The sequence below is a fragment of the Argiope bruennichi genome, chromosome 2, assembly GCF_947563725.1.
Source record: "Argiope bruennichi chromosome 2, qqArgBrue1.1, whole genome shotgun sequence".
NCBI lineage: Eukaryota > Metazoa > Arthropoda > Arachnida > Araneae > Araneidae > Argiope > Argiope bruennichi.
The window spans coordinates 137,918,497-137,937,341 of NC_079152.1; the positions used below are offsets into that span (position 1 = coordinate 137,918,497).

The 18,845-nt window shown below is 27.7% G+C and overlaps 2 protein-coding genes across 4 annotated transcripts in view; one reads left to right on the forward strand and one right to left on the reverse strand.

Annotated features, from left to right (window-relative positions):
- The window catches only part of LOC129962429 (E3 ubiquitin-protein ligase RBBP6-like), a 52,403-nt gene extending 47,633 nt beyond the window's left edge, over positions 1 to 4,770 (forward strand). For both annotated transcript variants that reach the window (XM_056076197.1, XM_056076198.1), the window contains exon 16: positions 259 to 4,770. In XM_056076197.1, the coding sequence (XP_055932172.1) occupies positions 259 to 3,364 (3,106 nt within the window). In that variant the 3' untranslated portion in view covers positions 3,365 to 4,770. The remainder of the gene's footprint in view (positions 1 to 258) is intronic.
- Positions 4,771 to 11,738: 6,968 nt separating this feature from the next.
- On the reverse strand, positions 11,739 to 18,755 carry LOC129990045 (uncharacterized). 2 transcript variants are annotated; one of them, XM_056098121.1, is made up of 4 exons: positions 18,629 to 18,755; positions 17,495 to 18,266; positions 16,549 to 16,735; positions 11,739 to 12,866 (listed from the first exon to the last, which is right to left on the reverse strand). In XM_056098121.1, exons 2-4 carry the CDS (start codon positions 18,242 to 18,244, stop codon positions 12,583 to 12,585), a joined length of 1,221 nt encoding a protein of 406 aa, XP_055954096.1. In that variant the 5' UTR covers positions 18,245 to 18,266; positions 18,629 to 18,755; the 3' UTR covers positions 11,739 to 12,582. The 2 variants fall into 2 exon arrangements, with proteins under 2 accessions (XP_055954096.1, XP_055954095.1); XM_056098120.1 differs by having other exon boundaries at positions 18,615 to 18,745.
- Between the last annotated feature and the right edge of the window lie 90 nt (positions 18,756 to 18,845).

Genomic DNA, 18,845 nt, shown 5'->3' on the forward strand with positions numbered 1-18,845 from the left:
CACGTATTTATCATAGATGTAATTATCTTAAGGCTCAAGTATAAGTGTGTTTGTGTGTACATATGAGCAATAAAAGACCTTGTTAGTGTGAATGAAAGCAAATTAACTTTGTCGGTCTATATTATAAAATTATTTTATAACTTTAGTTCGGTATCTAACAATAAGAAAGTAATTTTAATTTTGTTATTACTTTCTATATAATTTTTTAAGCTTAGATCCTTGCTTGCATATAGTCTGATTTATATATTGTTTTTCTAGGAGCATTGATGATCGTATGGAAGAATTTCAAAGAAAACTGGAAAAACGCCATCGTTACTCAAGAGATAGAGGTAGCAGAAGCCGAAGTAGGAGTTCAGAAAGACATCGATCCCGATCATCATCACGTTCTCGGTCCTATTCATCCTCAAAATCCTGGACTCGTTCGCCCTCTCGCAGTTCACCTAGATCATCGCGTTCAAGGTCTCGCACACCTTTTTCAAGTCGTTCTAGATCACGTTCCTATTCCCACTCAAGATCCAGATCATGGTCCAAGAAAAGATCCTACACTAGATCGCGATCTCGTACACGAACTGGTTCTAGATCGCGATCTAGATCAAGAACTGAATCTTCGATTAGAAGACGAGGTCATGATTCAAGAGACCGATTGCGTTCTCCTGTTTCTAGAGGAAGATCTCATTCATATTCCCCGAAAAGTTATCGAGTACCTTCTCAACGAAATTTATCTTATTCTAATAAGCATAGTTACACTCCTCCTCAATATACCAGTGGAACCTCGTATCAGTCACAGTATGGACCACCTCCTACAATTATTCCAATTCCAGTTGTACGAGCCCCTTCCTTCCCACCTCATTTGCATTCTATGCCTCCTCCAATTCAAACCATACATTCAAGACCAGTGGAGCAGTATCCTGTTGAGAGGCAACCAAAGTATCCTTATGGTGATCAGTATCCTGTATATGACATGTTTCAACCGAAATATCTTCATCAACGATACGAAAGAGACCAGCGAATAGGAGAACACAGGATTGCAAGATATGATAAAAGATCAGAATATCAACGACACCAAGAGGAAGTTCCCCATCGTATACCAGGATATATAGGGGAGAGATCAAGAGATTATAAACCTAGATATCGACAAACTAGAGATCCTCAAAGGAAGGAAATTCGTGAATTGCCTCAAATATCGGAATTGGATATGAGAGATACCCATTCTAAGGAATCTAGTGTAGAATCATCTTCAAAAAAGAAAGATGAAAAGTTTTCTATTAAACACAAAAAGCATCATCATCATCATAAAAGCAAAGAAGTGAAAAAATTAGATAATAAAATTCCTGTCATGGTTAGCATGGAAAAACCGCTTGAATCATCCAAAAATCTTATTAGTGTTGAACTAACTGCAGACAAAGATAACGAGAAAAATACTACTGTTGAATTAGATCCAAAAGCCATTAAAAGCACAGAAAAGGTAAAAGATAAAAAGCATAAGCACAAAAAACATAAAACAAATGATCAATCTTTGAAGAAGAAAAAATCTACTAAGAAGGAAAAAACTGAAGGTGCTCCAAGCATAGATACTGAATTATCTTCTAAGACCAAAATTAGGAAAAAGAAAATCAAAGTTAAAGCTACTGATGATAATAAAGCTGCCAATCCAGAAACAAAAGTAATTGAACAAACTATGGTTTCTGAACTAAAGGATGAAACGGAAGAAACAGAAATATCTAAAGATACAGCAATTGAAGATAATGTGAAATCAGTTGAAGATCCTGATGTATTAGATATTTTTGCTGATGACCCTGAAGCTGCTGATTTGAATGCAGAATTGAATCCTGAAGATAATTCTGCTGAGTTAGAAAATGTTACTACTGATAACACAGACTTTGTAGAAACTGAAAACATTGAAGTATCTGGCAATAGTGAAGAGGAGGAAGAAGTTGAAGAAGCTATTGAGGATGAAAATGTTCTCCATGTTGATATGCCTGGTATATCCAAGTGGGAAAGAGAGGAAAGTGAAGAAGAAGATACAGATTTACCTCAGCATAGAAGTATAGTAATAGCATCTAAAGATGAAAAGGGTACTTTGCCATCTGATATCATTTCCAGAGCTGAAAATGTTCTACTAGCTAAGCAATTTAAACCTAGAATCGATAGAAAAGATGTGAGTGATTCCAAAAATTCTAGTGATGTTTCAAGTCCTGAACACCTGTCTACGAAACATAAAGAACCTTTGGAGTTGAAAAGTGTTGTTAATTCAGAACAGCTAAAATCTGATATTTTACATGTCACTATATCTAGCAATAAAGATAAGCGGTCTGTTTATTCCAGAAGAGATGATTCCAAAACTTCAAAGCAGGAAAGTGTGTCAAAACGCGATAGGTATGATAGATCTAATCGTCACAATCATCATGATGATAATAGTAATCGTAGATCTGTGACTGTTCATTCTGGAAGAAGTGAGAGAGAGAGAATTTCTGACAGAAGTGATAGACGAGAACGTAGACGTACTCCATCAAGAGAAATTGGCAGGAATTCTTCACGTGATCACAGAGATCATAGCCGCAAAGAAAGAAATCGTGCAGAAGATCCTCGTGATGAAAGGAAACGAAGGCTTGATGATTATCATGGCAGTTCAAAAAGTCGTACTGATTCTCGTGATCGGTCTGATAGACGGAGGCCAAATGCTACAGCTTCTTCATCTCGGAACAGAAAACCATATGAGAGAGATTCTGCTCGTCATTCAGAAAGAGAACATAAACAAGAGAATCGTAAAAGGTCTCGCTCAAAAAGTCATGAATCTAGTGGTAGCCATCATTCAAGCAAAAAGAAAAGTGACAGGAAATATAATGAAACAGTTGATGAACATCGTTCCCAAAAAAGTAATAAAGACCGAATTCAATTGGAGGAGAAAGAACCACCAAGGAGGAAGCACTCCCCTATTAAGGCTCCAGATAATAGTACAAGCTTGCCTAAACCAGTTCGTAGAAATTATGAGGATGAGTTGAAATTTGAACCAGACTATGATGATTTTAGTGAAGAAGAAAGGGCTCGTGAAAACAAAGATAGACCCAAAAGAAAAGCTTCTTCACCTGAAAGTTCCAGAAAAGTAGCTAAAATAGAAAGAAATAGTAAAATTGACTCTGATATGAAAGTACCTAAAACTGATAAATCTAGTGTCACTAGTAGTGTTTCTTCCTCTGCAGCTAGTGAAAGCGATTCATCTGATTCTGATGATCAAAAAGGTAGTAAAAGCAAAAATTCGGACAGTGATTATAAGCAAAAACATAGGAAACCTAAGCATAAGAAACACAAGAAACATAAGCATAAACACAAGAAGAAAAAAAGTCACAAATCTAAAAAAGACTAAATTATAATGTATAGTTTTTTACTGCTTTTACTGATACTTAGAGGGCACTATCTAGTCCCAAAAATTCTTATGCAGGGATTTATCACAAGGACTCATTTGTAAAGATGAAATCAAGCTATAACTGTGATACATTAAAATCTAAGTCTGTGGTTTTATTTATTGCTTGTAATTGACCATTTAACAACACCAAAATCAAATTTCTACTTAAAAATTAATGTGACTTTTTACTGAGCTTCTTCATCCTAATTGACTTCAATAGAAGCAAGGACATACAGTTTTCTTTGTAGTTGAGTTGTGCTTTGTGATGTCGAGTTCTTTAAAAAAAATTATTCTTTTTGTTCAAAGAATGTATTACTTCACAAACTACTTTCAAATTCGATATCATAATCAGGAAATTCTCATGGAACTGTTAGGGATAAAAATGCAAAGACCTGAAAATTGTATCTTAATTTATTACCTTATATTTCTTTAGAGGTTACAGTTCCTTTCAAGGTCCATTTGTTGTGTGGATTTTCACCAATATGACACTATGTTGTGTAGAATTTTTGTTATTTTAAGACAAGCCAATTTTATTATTGAAATTGTTTCTGGAAAATCTGTCAATGTTCTTTGTAGATGCTATAATTTTATTAAGAAATTGCTTTGAAAAGAATACTTTTTTCAGTCGTAAATTTTTTTGTATAAGTAAATGGTAATTCTGAATAATTTTCAACAGTTTTGTGTAGAACACACTTGTATAAACATTTGTAATCTGTATATAACTGCTAAAGTATTCAGAATTTAAAAAAAGCTTGTTTGTTTAAAAAATTCATCAAAAAGATGTATTTATTTATTTGAAATCTCATTCAAATTTAAAAATTCTGTATTTTATCTTGTAAAACATGGTCGGGCTGTATTTTGCTTAAAATTAATACCTTGAAAAGTTTTCTTTCCACTTGAATGAATATTTTCTTATTTATTTTATTTGAGTATTTTATTTGCAAAAATATGTTGCTTATTGAGGTCTTCCCTTTGAATTTGTCTGTAAAAAGGAAACAATAATATATTTGCCTATCTTTGAGGGCAAGGTGTGAAATCTTGTAAGATGTTGAATGTTAGTTTATTAACAAAACTGTATTCAACTATGCATTGTTTAGGATGAGCATTTTATTTGAAATGTATTGAACAGTCTATCAAGAAGAAAGCTTTTTTGCTTAAAAATGAGTTTTGAATTAAATCCATTCCAAGCAGTTTTAAAATGTGTTAGGGTGATGAGCTTCCTATAATCTTCCAGAATGTAAATAAACTTAAAAAAAATTTGTTTGTACTGTTCTACAATGAACTGAATGATTTTCAGAAGTTTGTTATTTCATGTCTTGTAACTGAATTCAACTCATTTGTATAATAAACACATATTGTTATTTTGATTCTTACTTGCCTTTTAATGAATTTCTGTCAGTATTTTCTTTATAGCCTTCTCATTTACTTTATACTTTTATCACCAAAATACAAATAACTTTTTAAATGTTGCATACTTACTCATTTTCCTCCTGGTACAAAATAGGAAAGTATTCTGTATCTAATATAACTTGCACAAGATCATGCTTTTTCTCTTGCACAGTACAGGGAATTTTTTTCCAGATTTGAGTAACAAATCTGAATAAGCAGGATTGCCATTACTGGGTGAACCTGGAAAACACAAGGAATTTAAAAATCTAGAAAAACCGGGAAATTTGAATTTTGAAGGAGATGGTGATATGTTAAGTCCGAAAACATCAACTTTAATGTCCGAAAATAAAACGAATTTCGAACTTTTTATTTTTAGTTCATGAATAGTCATTTAAATCTGAAATTTAATGGGCATTAAAACTTATTGAGTCACATTTGTCTTTTAACGCTTTCAATGATATATTGGAAATATTTTCACATATGTTCATTAAAAATGAAATAGTAAAAATATGTATTTAGGTTGTGGAAAAATTACCTTATTTGTTAAGAACTATCTCCATGAAACTGATGGCTGAAAAATCTGCAGAAATTGATGCCTAAATACATGAATTGACAAAAATGAATAAATAAAAGTAATTTTGCTTTGTAATATTTTTTTGTTCAGTAATCATTAAATGATATGCATCATGATAACAAAAATGTTTTATTTTTTTATTTCACCAGTCCTTATTTCTGTGTAACTAAAAAACAATTATACATTACCTCTCATACTCTAATTTGACAATATTAAGAGGTAATGTATCCCTCCATCCCTTAATATATAAATTTTGTCTTTGCTAAATTCTAGATAGTAAATAAATAGAATTTTTTTTTATATGTAAATATCAAAATTCTTTTACTATGCTATTATTTCAAATAACGTTAAATTTTTCCTTCCTTTCCACTCCTTAAAATCATATAGTATTGTAACTAGCACACGAGTGCCACTTTTGCATTTTCTCTTATCTTGAATATATGTACAGGGAAAACACAGGAAATTTTTTTTCCTGCCGGATGTGAATGGCAATCCTGATATGGTGATAAGGGAACTGACACAATCATCTGTATATACATTTTTTTTTTTTGTTATTTCTGTTGCATGTATTGTACAATTAAAAATAACACACAAGTGCAGAATGGTAAAACAGCGCTCTTGTATCAGAAAAAAAAAAAAAAAAAAAATTTTTTTTCTTCATATATAAGAAAGACATATTTCTGGATAGTTAAAATTGTTGAACTTGGAAATACACTTTTTGATGGATACTTTAGACTTGTTATTCAAAACATTTTATGTAATTTGTATTTATAAATCGATGATTTTTAACAAAAGAATTGCACGTTGTATATTCTATTATCTAAAATTTTCTCTATTAACCCAAGTTATTAACTGTCTGTGACTGACTGCCTATCTTCTGAAAGCAATAATTAAACTTAATACGGCATTTCTGTGCAGTCACATAGAGATTGATGCTTCAATTATTTGACCAACTTATATTTGTATCTGACAGGAATTTAAAAAAAAAAAAAAATCAACACAGCTTTTAGAATTCATAACTTCTTCAGTACTTAAGAATTGCTTTACATTTTGGCTTCTCTTTCAAATAATATGATAAACTTCACTAATATTTTGGTTTTATGTAAGACTTCTGGGAAATAAGGTTGGTTAATTAGCCTGCTTTTTTTAAAATCTGTATCAGTATTATTTTATAAAAACTATTATATTTTTCACTTTTTATTTTCAATGATTAAAAGATAGGATTATTCAAATCTGTTACAAGTATTTTGCCATTAAATCTTTCATAGATTTTTGTCCTCATTATATAATTATTATTCCCTACATTTACTGTTAGAAGAACACAGTGGCTCCACTCTCCTTCACTTCATTAGTATAATAAATCGATTTGTCAATTTTAGGGAAAAAATGGAATAAAACAGTGAAATAAATACTGCATTGGAACTTATATGTCCCAAGATGTTATCTATTCAGTTCTATTGGATTTGATCATTACTGAATTTCTCCCTTAGAGGAAATTAAAACAGCATTTAAAAGAAAAGTAGTACTGACAGAAGATGCACAGATTAAAGAAAACAAATTTAAAAAAAAAAATGTTTTAATAGTAAAATGTATATTTACTGTATAAAATATATCACATGATATGGAAATTATATATTATAAATAGTGAAATATAATTTAAAATCCTATTTTCACTCTTAGATGGCAGAAAATAATTTGTTTTGAACTATTGGTGCAAAGATGTACCTACATAAAGTGGTACTCAAGACATATATTAAAAGAGCATGCCCTCCCACCTGTACTTTATAAAGTGCAATAAAATTTTATATTATTTTGGAGACTTTTATTATTTTACAGGGAAAGCTAATATTAAAATGGCAATTAAGTTTAAATAATAATATATAAAACATTTCTGAACCAATATTGCATGTTGCTAACTAGGCACTTTTGGCGACCAACTGGTTCTCCTATTAAGTTGCTTACATTAATTACATAATGTTCATCAACTTTAATAAAGTTATTGAATTAATCTAATTTTATTTAAAGTATTAATTGCGTTCTACAAGCAATAAGTTGGAAGCTACGAAGGGGGGAGCATACAAGAAATATATTACTATTTGAAATAAATTTTGAAACATTAAAAAAATTTTTTTTTTTGAAGCTTTGCCTAGCATTGAACTAAAAATATTAAATAGAATGACTTTTAAAACGAGGTTAAATTAAGATTATGATTTGATAAGCATGAATTTAACTGCACATATTTAGCTTTTGTATAACTTTAAACAGAGTAGCATTCGTATATATATTTTAAGAAATTAAAACACTTATTTGAATAATAAATTAATAGCTGCACATGCATTTACTCTAAAACTAAACTAAATTTTTATGTTATAAAATTTGCAACTTAATATATTTAGAAAATATAAAAGGTGACAGAAACCATCTAAATTAGTCATGTACATACCACATGCCAAATATAATTTAGAATTTTAATATTTTTTTTCACAATTCTGAAATACAAATAATCTTATGTTCATAATAAAAAAAAATTAACACTTATAAACTATTAAACATTTAAATAATATTTAATCTCGTTATTTCACATAAATGAATAATTTAATTGCTATAGATATTTAAATTGAAAACAGAAATTATTATTTTTCCTATGAGATATGCAATAAAGCATATTTATAGCTTTAGAAATTATGAAAATCTCAAATAATTCTTGCATATTTATCTTATTTAATTCTGGAATTTTAAAAAAAAAAATAGCTTACACATAAAGTCACAGACACGAGAGAAACTCAAATATTTAATGGCTATAAAAATTTCTTATTTGCCTTATTATAATTTAAGAATAAGGTAAAATTCTTAATTAAACACTATCTGAGATAAAATGATGTTTTTCAACAGAAGATAAACAAACGACTTAAATATCTAATGAAACCATGAGGCGGGATTAAATTAAAAAAAAAAAAACTACTGTTGCAACTATCTAGAAATATTTTTATTCATTTCTTAAAAGTTCAGCAAAAAATTGCACAATTTAATCTATATTACTGAAATTATATATAATTTTAAGGTTTGCGAAAAATAATTTTGTGCCACAATATTTCCAGAAATTATTTATTTAATTAAATTTTGCATAGTTTTTAAACATTAAGTTACCTAAAATAATAAAAGTACTTTAAATAAATCAATGCCAAATCTGTAGCTCTAATTCAAATGGTCTGCTCTGCAATTCATACTGGGCATTAAAAATTCATGCCTCTTTTATTTGAAAAAAATCATGACAAAGATTTAAAAATATATATATTTTTTAAAAAATTATAAAATAAAATTTAGATTATAAATTTAAAATCGAAAATTCTTAATAAAATTTCTGAAAATTTAATACATTATAATTTTAATCACTAAAGAAAGGGATTTATTTGAACAGTTGTTTGCAAAGAAATTTAAATAATTATAAAAATGTAAATTAAATATTAATTTCTTTAACCTAGTATTTGATAAGATGCATACCAATATCTTAAATCAGCAAAGGAATATTATATATATATTTCTTTTTGTGGGTTGCCATGGCCTAATAGTTTCGGGCCAGAGGGTTCCAGTTTCATAAATCGATTTAAATGTGAAAAAACGTAATGTAAGCGGATCTCATGTTCGTTAAATTTGTCGAGACCAAGTATTCTTAGGTTGAAATGGCTTGGAGATTAAAGAAAGACTGCCAGCTCATGTATTGTCCCACCAACTTCATGTAAATAAAAATTATGAGACCTGTCTCAAACCAGCAAAAGTTCTGAACATGGAGATTTGTCAAAATGTCGACTTCGAATTTTTTTGACGATTACAATAATTTTTCAACTTATACAAGAAATCAAAATAGTAAACTAGTCAGTTTTTCTTCTTTTGAATTAGAAAAAAAGGGTCATTAAAGCTAAAAATCAACAGTACTTTGAGCTGGGACAGTTATGTTGCATTTTCCATAGAAAGAAAAAACAAAACTGTTTTTGTAAATTATGCCGTTATCATAATATATTTTGCAACTTGACGTCCTGAAGGAGGGGGTCGATATATATATATATATGTAATAAATTAATTATGGTGATTAATTTTCTTGTTTTTCTTCTCCATTACAATTCCAAATTGTTAGTGCAACCAACTTCACTGTTCTCAAATTATTCTACGAACACGAATGCTAAACCGAACTTTAATCGCTATTCGATCTAAAAAATATGAATTAACAAATTTTAATACCTCGGATTATCATAGCTAATATCTTAAATTATGCAAGAAATCGCGCTGAAACAGTCGAATTTACAAAATAATCTATATTGATAAACATATAGAATATAAGACAAGTAATGAGCAAGTTAATTATTTCAAAATAGTCAGCAGAAGTATCACTATGATAAAGTAGCCAGACACATGTACTTCAGAATAGAAGGCCCTTGCGATCCTACACTGCCGAAATTTCGGTTCATCTTAAGTGGTTACCTGGTTAATCAATTAATAAAAAATAATGAACAAACATTTCACTGCCATTCGTGTGCGCAGAAACGCGGATGGTCTCAGTTTCTGATTTCAATAAATGACTGATTTTCATTGGTTGCAAGATTGCTTCATTTTATTTATGGAGAAAAAAAAAAGAACAGCGAATTGTCGATTACAATAACAATAATCAATTTGTTTTTAAAAATTAGTTTGTGACTAAATTTTCCTGATCTCTTTCAATGCCCTGACCATTCCTGGCTTTCCCAGTATCTCTTCCAGATGTTCCTCTCCTCCTGCTGATAGATAAATAACAACTTGAACAAAAAAGTTACAATATTTAAATAATTAAACAGATGGCAACATCATAGCCAATTATGTACTCAAAATAGGCAATCATTGAAATACATGTTTGAATATAAAAAGCTGGAATTTGTTTCTGCCAATTTCAATTTCTATACATATGATATTATAACCATTTCATTTCACATGTTACTTTAATATTAAGGTTTTTTTTTTTTTTTTGTAGCTTTGTTAGGCAACTAAAAAACAAGAGAGACAGAGAAGACGGTAATCCCGCATCATATATAATAACAGGAATTTGTAATCAATTTTGAGTGGAAGTCAAAAGGAAGATATCTTATTCTGGCAGACACATTATTGAATACATAAAACACAAGAAATATTTAAAAATTTTATATTTAAAATGTTGATGAATATTCATATAATCCTTGATAAATTGACTCTTAAAGATATTAAAACATATTAACTGTCTTTATTTAGTTGTTAAAACCTAAGTATTTAATTTCCTTAAACATCAGTACAGGTTATTATATCTGACATCTTAGGTCTAATGCTTGTATATTGATATGGCATAGAAATCAACAGAATAAAGGGATTTATTATTATCGTTTCAAGAATATAAGATTTATCTACAACATCTTCAGATTGGCATATTTAAATTTTCATGGAAAAAAATTATTCTTGAAGCATAACTAGGCTTTAATAGATTTCATTAAAAGGTCTAAATAGTTTTTCATTTGATTCAACCAGCATAAATGTAATCTATTTCTTAGCATATCAATGTTGTTCTGTGCATTGTAAAATAAATGAATAAAACATAACACTAGATAGATTTAAAGTATGAAACTAATGAATTTACAAAAATACAATGATTTAAGGCCTTTTATATATACTGCAAAATATATCTGTCAATTTATATAAATGAATATAGTTTAAATCCTTATCCTTGCCAAGAATAGAAAATATTAAACTCTTATTACATAACTGTACCCAAATACATGATACTAGCCCAAACATACAAAAATAGCTGCAATTCTTCAAAATGTAACTTTCATGTAGCAGACAAATGGATTTCTTAATTCTTATCAATTCTTGAAATTAAACTTGCATCCCAAGAGAATGAACAATAAAAATCAAGGAATTAAAGCATCAAAGTAAAGATATCAAGCAACAGAGACATGAAGAAGCCAATTTTCAAATTTAAGTTAACATTCAAATAAGTAAGCACATGCAAGTGCCATTAAATGAAAATATAATAATATAATTCTTTCCCATATAATCCTTTTTATAGGGCACAAACAAGAGCATCATTTGTCTTTTTTACTGTTAGTATTTTAACACACCTAAAGAAATATTTAATAGATATTATTTTGTGGCTTGGCCTTATTTCTGACACATAATCAAATATTTGTAATCTGAAGGTAGTTTTATAATCTATGTAACTAAAAGAAGCATAAATTAGACATTACGAGTTTACTGGATGCAAATGAATATCAAATAAATACTTTCAGAATTAATGTTTTGCACCAAGAATAATTTTTTTCTGTTATTAAAGTATATTTTTATATCCTTCCATCATCAAAAAAAAAAAAAAAAAAAAAAACTTCACAACTTATTCTATATAAATCATCGTGGAAAATGACAGACTCATAGTAGGAGACAAAACAGGTAGAATTTGATATCACAAGATTTATATTGTCACTGGCTGAAAAATACATACATGCATATGAAATTCAAAGATTATGTGTATGTATCTTATATAAAAAAATCTTTATTACAAGATGACAGTTTTTAATTAATTGTAAGCAAATTTATTTAAAATGCAAAAACCAAGCACAAATATCTAATAATATGAGCAATATTTAATAGAACATTAAATTAATTTTGAGTTTGTGAACAGCACCTAGAATCTAATGCACTTCACTTCATAAGATGCGAGTCAAGAAACTCCCAACAAAAAATATTTTACTAATGTGAAAACATTAAAGAAATGTGAGAAAATACACATTATCTTTTTGTTTATGTAACATGCTTTTAACTCAATGCTGATTTGGTATTGAGATAGATTTGAATTTTAATTATGTGCGAGCAAACACAAATTCACTGTAACACATAAAAACAGCAACATGTAATATCTATAAATATGAATTCTGATAAATATTTATACTAAAATATTTCTAATAAAAGTATTTCAAAATAATCTTAACAATTCTAATGAAGTAAATGTTATTTTCAATTTGTATAAATAAAATAAAATAAAATCATAAGCAATGTATTCATTTTTCAACAATGAAGCAACAGATAATATGGTCAATCCCCCACATGCTTTTCAATGACAACCTTAATATTTTCCAAGACAAATTAAGGGCCAAAAGAATTTTAAAAAGTTCTTATTGCCAAAAAAAAATATTCAAACATATAAGTGTTAAAACTATAACATTTTTTATGTCACTTTCTTAATATTCTTAATATCTGTTTTCATTCTAAGTTCAGTTTTTTCAACATCAGTAATAAGTGAGTTAATTTGCTCCATCTGCTGCTTTTGCTCCCAACTGACTTCTGAGGCCAAGACTTGAAGATTGTTCAACACACTAGATATTTCTTCTATATCTCCATCTGAAATGACACCTTCTTCAGCTAATGATTGTATTTGTGCAGAATTTGGATATGATAGGCTGGATCCCGTTTGAATGGACTCATCAGAAGATAGAGGCAAAAGCTTGAAATCTAAAAGAAAAATTCTTAGATTTCTTTTTTTGTTTACAATAAAGCTGCCAAATATGCACATTTAATAAAAGTTAAATGATATATCAATAATATGAAACTCATTTTTATAAGAATAAAAATAAAATTTGTCCTGAGATTTAAAAGTCAGATAAAGAATGTAAATAAATAAATAATAATAATAAAAAACAATTTTCAAACAGTGTCACAGAAAATGCATTCATATGAAAATAGACTTGTGCATGATTGATAAAGATTCTCAATGGCATTATTATCATCATTTCATTTCTTTATCTCTAAATATTCTCAATCAACCAAGGCTATATTCTAGTAATACTATACTATGCTAGTAAATGCATATATTAATATTTTTTTATTTCTCAGGAAAAATTATATGAATGTAATTGAGTCCCTACTTTCATTCAAACATATAAAAGAGGAATGAGAAACAGTACTAACATTTAAACTTTTTACTATTATTACAGTGAAATAAATGTCTGATGAAGCATAATTTTCATAAATTTTAATTATATGGAGTGTTATTGATTAAAATACTAGAATTATGACTACAATAATTCTCATGACATATATTTTTACTTGCTGAAAAGCTCTATGTATACATGATTGCAAGTATAAAATAACTACCAGAAAATTATTGTGTTCATAAGTATTCTTTAAGAATATATATATATTTTTAAAATTTGTAAAAAATATACTATACAAAATTATACAAATGATAAATGCATTTGATTTTAAGCCATAGTGCTATGAATTTAATTAATTATTACATTAATTTTCAGTAAAACATATACATAATTTTAAATATAAATAGGCATACTTATGAATTTAATGAGAAACTCTGGATCCAAGTTTAATGCTTATTTAAATGGTAACTTATATATTTGTTTTAATCCTTTAATAGGAAGATTTGGCACATGTGAATATGTAAACTACAAAATAGCAGTTGTTTTTATAGTTCTACAAATATTAGAAATAAACCAAAAAAAGTTATGTATATATATATATAAGCATAATTTTTTTTATCAGAAGACAATGAAGAGACTTCTGATTTCTTGATGTCATTTTATTTCATTTTGGAGAAGCATGCATTATCTTTAAGCATGAGTGACGGACACACAACATAGAACAACGACACAGAGCAAAAAGAGTGAAAAGCCCATTCATATTTTATCCCAGGTCTTATATAACATGAGATATCCGCCACGTGTTGACAAGGGTAACACAGGGATCATCCGCATATGGAACTGATGGCACATCATCTTTACAAAGCTTCAGCTGAATTAATTAAACAGAAAAAGTGGAATGGGATCAGGAAGCAAGAGAACACTTTAGAATGACCCCGACCTAGGCTGAATTAGGCAAAAATTTAGGAAATTAATTTGAATTAAATTAAATATATTAAATTAAATTCTATATATATATATATAATAGAATTGCTGAATCTATAAGCATAGTACAATATCATTTGTTACCTATAAGTTACATAGATCTATATTAAGAGATTTATAATAACATTTTATTTTTACATTTTTAACTGTAAAATTTTTATTGTACATATTCAAGACTTTTTTTTTAATAATAGGCAGGTACTGTTGATTCAATCACTAAAATTTTTTATTGTTAATTTTTAGTATTTTGATGGCTTTATATGTTTTTAATTTAGCATTTTTATACCATTTTTTAAAAAAATACAAATAATTTTTATTGGTATTTTTTATACAAAAAAATTATCTGAACTCAGAATTATGTTTTCATTTACAACTGTGAATTTTCTTTGTTTTGAGAACTGGCATTCAATCACTAGAGGACAGTAATGAATTGTACTATAATAGAAAGAAGGAACCTTTGTTTTTAAGAAACCTTTTAACCTTTGTTTTTAATAAACAAAATTAAAGAAATAATTTATCTATCATGGATATAGAAAAGGCTTTACTTTCAGCATGATCAAAATGTATAATATGCCGTCAATTCTCGGATAGAGATTCCATACTTTTGTGCATTGATTTCACAAAAGTAGGATGAGAAGAAAGATTCAGGAGGAGATGTTTATATTAAACATCATAGTGAATCCAAATTATTTGTGGAATTATAAAGCATATTAATCATGAAAACTCCATACAATTGCAAGAAAAAGTACAAAAATATAAAATTGTGACTTGATGAATAATAGATTTCTATACTTATAATTTATTTACAAAATTTTTTCATTTTTTCTGGTGAAATGGTTTTTTTTCAAAACAGGAACTAAATTAATCAAGATCTCTTCCAGTCCCACCCCATCCCCCAAAATGTAAAAGACAAGTATAATTTATCTAATAATACTGCAGTCAAATTCATTGCTAGTTTTTTTTTTTTTTCCTCCTTCAAAATTATCCTTTTTCTCTCTCTTTTTTTTTGTGAAGTAAAATTTGGATTAAGTTCATTCTCTGTTACTTGAGAAATATTTTAAATAGAAATTTTGGCAATTAGACAAATGCTTTTTATACAAGATCAAAATGATTAATTCTCCATTTTCTGTTTCTTGATCAGAATATTTAATAATATTATACGAAATAATACAACAAAGTTTCATTTCACTGAATTAGCCATGCAAGTAGTATGTTTTGAATTAAAATATAACAGTCTAATGTAAAATGGTAAACAGAAGAAAAATCTGGAAAAAAAAAAAAACCCCATCTAACAGGAAACTAAGACCAAAATCTAACAAAGAATTCTGGAAATGCATTAGTTTTGGTGCATATTATTCCTTTTTAGAACAAAATAATCCAAAAATATTAGTCTCAGGATTCTAAAATGCACAACACTTACAAAGCATAAACAGACATGTATAAAAATTACTTTTTTTCTCATGAAATTACAAAGTCATTAAACCTTGTTTCGATATAATACATAGCAATGTGAAAAAAAGGTAAGCACATTTTGAATAACTGTTCCAAAAATGATTAATGAAATAAATCAGCCATAGCTGAAATTTAATTTGTACAAATGTTAAATTTTGATAGCAATAAAGTATTATAAATATTGATCATTATTACCAGACACTGGCCAATAATGCCCTGTAATGGTACTAAAAACATCACTAAACATATCAAATAGTATTCAATCACATTCTAAAAAAGCATTTTCTCAACTTTTCAACTGTAGCTTGAGTTATGAACATTACACTATAAATGCTTTTACAATAAGAAACCCATTAGATGAGGGATCTGGTAATTATATGTTGAAGAAATCAATGATTTCTCCTTCCCCTAATTATATGATCATATGACTTCCATTATGACAAGCCTTCATTTGCTTCAGAATTCAATTTAATAAATGAATTCAGAAGGTAATTAAAATATCAATTTCATTTATAAAACTGGTGTATATTATAGATTATTTAAAGTTTTTTTTTAGATATTATATGGTATATTTAGCTAAATTTATAATGAGAGTATCTTTTGTATTAATTATAATGAAATACTTCAAAAGTTTTTGTCATGATTACAAACATGCAAGAGCAAATATGATAATATAATTATTTTTATAAAGTATATAATTAAAAATAAATTCTACAGTTTGAAAAAATAATTATCTAATGAACTAAAAATTGATTTAATTAAAGATTAAGCAATTTAACAAATTCAAAAAACTAATACTAATTAATTAAACTACAAATTCTTACCATTGGGCAGATTACTTGAACAAGAAGGTATTTCTTCTGTGCTTTCTTCAAACACAATTTTAGTTTTTAGATTAGGAATAGAATTCAAATATTTTAGAAGTCCTGAAAGTTGAGGACACATAATGAAACATGACTTAGAAACCCACTCTGAAGAATATACTAAACAAAATTCCCAAGGTGTTATGATCTGATGATAAAAAAAAAAAAAAAAAAAAAAAAAAAAAAATGTTAATATGATATAGTTTTATAAAAATATTGTTTAATATACAATAAAATTATCATAATTGCATATAAAATATATTACATTAAATGGAATAGCAATCAAGGTACAATTATTATGATTGTAATGGAAGATTTGGTACAACTTTTTAAAAGCTGTATCAGTCTCCAGATAACAACCATTTTGTTACTATAATAATGTTTCCAATTCATGATCATCTTTATAAAAAAAACGATAAGAATAATTAACAGAAGAAATGGTTTGAAATTAATAAAAAATAGATAGTAATTTTATATAAAAAATAAAATTTATATACACATCCTAGGAAATATTTAAAAAATCAACAATAATATGAAGAACATGGAAGCACTAGCTAGTTATGAATTCAGAAACTGAAAAGAAATGTATAACATTGCTATTTATATTAAATGAATAAATATTATAAAAATAAATATATACATTGGTATATTGACACTAGTATATTAATCAATTTTTTTATCTTTTCAGCACAAATATAATCAATATTATTGAATCACTAATATTTAATTACAATTTCTTATGAAATTTTACAGGAAAGGCATTATATAAGTTGGGGATTCAGATAATCTCAACAAAATAAAGTATTTTACTCAGAAGCGAGTTCAAAATTATATCTTTAAAATCTTAAATCATCTAAGAGAAATAATAGATCACAAAATTCATAAAATATATATAAAAAAAAGATACCTGAAATTTTTCCAAAGTATCTCTATTAATCACTATTCTCCTATTTTGGTGTTCATCCAACAAAACAATTTCATCAGCAATAATCAAAGTACCCTTTTCCCAATTCTCTTTAGATGTCTTTGAAAAAGTAAAAGTAACTTTATAGTGTTTCTGTCGAACAGCTTCTGCAGTTTTAATCTCTTCTACTTCAGATGATTGCGACTGCTTGACTGCTAGTATGGATTGAGTGAAGTTGAATGTTTTTAAAACCTTCTCAGCTTTAGCTAAGTCTGTATTTACATCTTCTAAAACAACTTGAGACTCCTGTAATTGCCTTCCTTGATCTACAAGTGCATTTGCAGCAGTTACCAAATTTGATTCCGATTCATGCAAAATACTCAACAACTCTTTACCTAAGGGTGTATCGCCTTTTGGTTTTGGAGAGCTTGTCTTGTAAGATTTGGACAGTAATGATCCTCTCCAAAACAATTCTAACAAATTATAAACAGTGTCTCTATTTGGAAATGAAGAAAACCAGTGTTTTTCGGAACCAATAGTTATAACAAGACATGCATAAATAAAACTAGATTGCCTTTTCTCTATGCCGCAAATAGTACTCAGAGGAATATGCATATTGATTTTATTCTTATTTTCCTGTCCCTGGAATTGATAAGAATGTTCTCGAAGGGTGAATGTGCCTGAAATCCATTTTTTGATAACAGAATGAAAATAACTACAATTCTCTTCAAGAACAGCTTGTTGTGTAGCCATAATCAAATATATATATGTAGATCTAAAATAAATCAAAGCTTTTATTATATACACAATTAAAAATGTAAATATAATAAGTTTCTAATATTTGTTGATAATTATTTGAAATATTTTAAAGTTTATAAATATACACTGTATTTCTAAACAAATTATAGTAAGTAGCAATTTAATATAATTACCAGAAAACCAATTTTATTTACAGGAGTAGTTTAGAGAAACGAAATTAACAGAATAACAGCTATCATTGTATTAGAACATCATAATTCAAAAATAGAGACTAAAGATCGGAAAATATATTTCTTTCAGAAAAAAAAAAAAAAACGAACTAATACTTTTTTTCTGATTAAAAAAATAACGTTTTTATACATACATTAAAATAAGTACCTTTCGAAACTCAACAGAGGACAGTTAAAACAGAAAGGTAAATTCCCCTTAACGCACGATTCATGTGTCTACAAATGTTTTGATTTCAATACCGACAAAAACGCATGACGGAAAAGGCGGAGTTTACCTGATTATCCAATCAAATGAATTATTATCTTTTGTTGCCATTTAAAACTTCTTAATGTAAACATCCTCTGAAATAAGGTTTGAATCAATG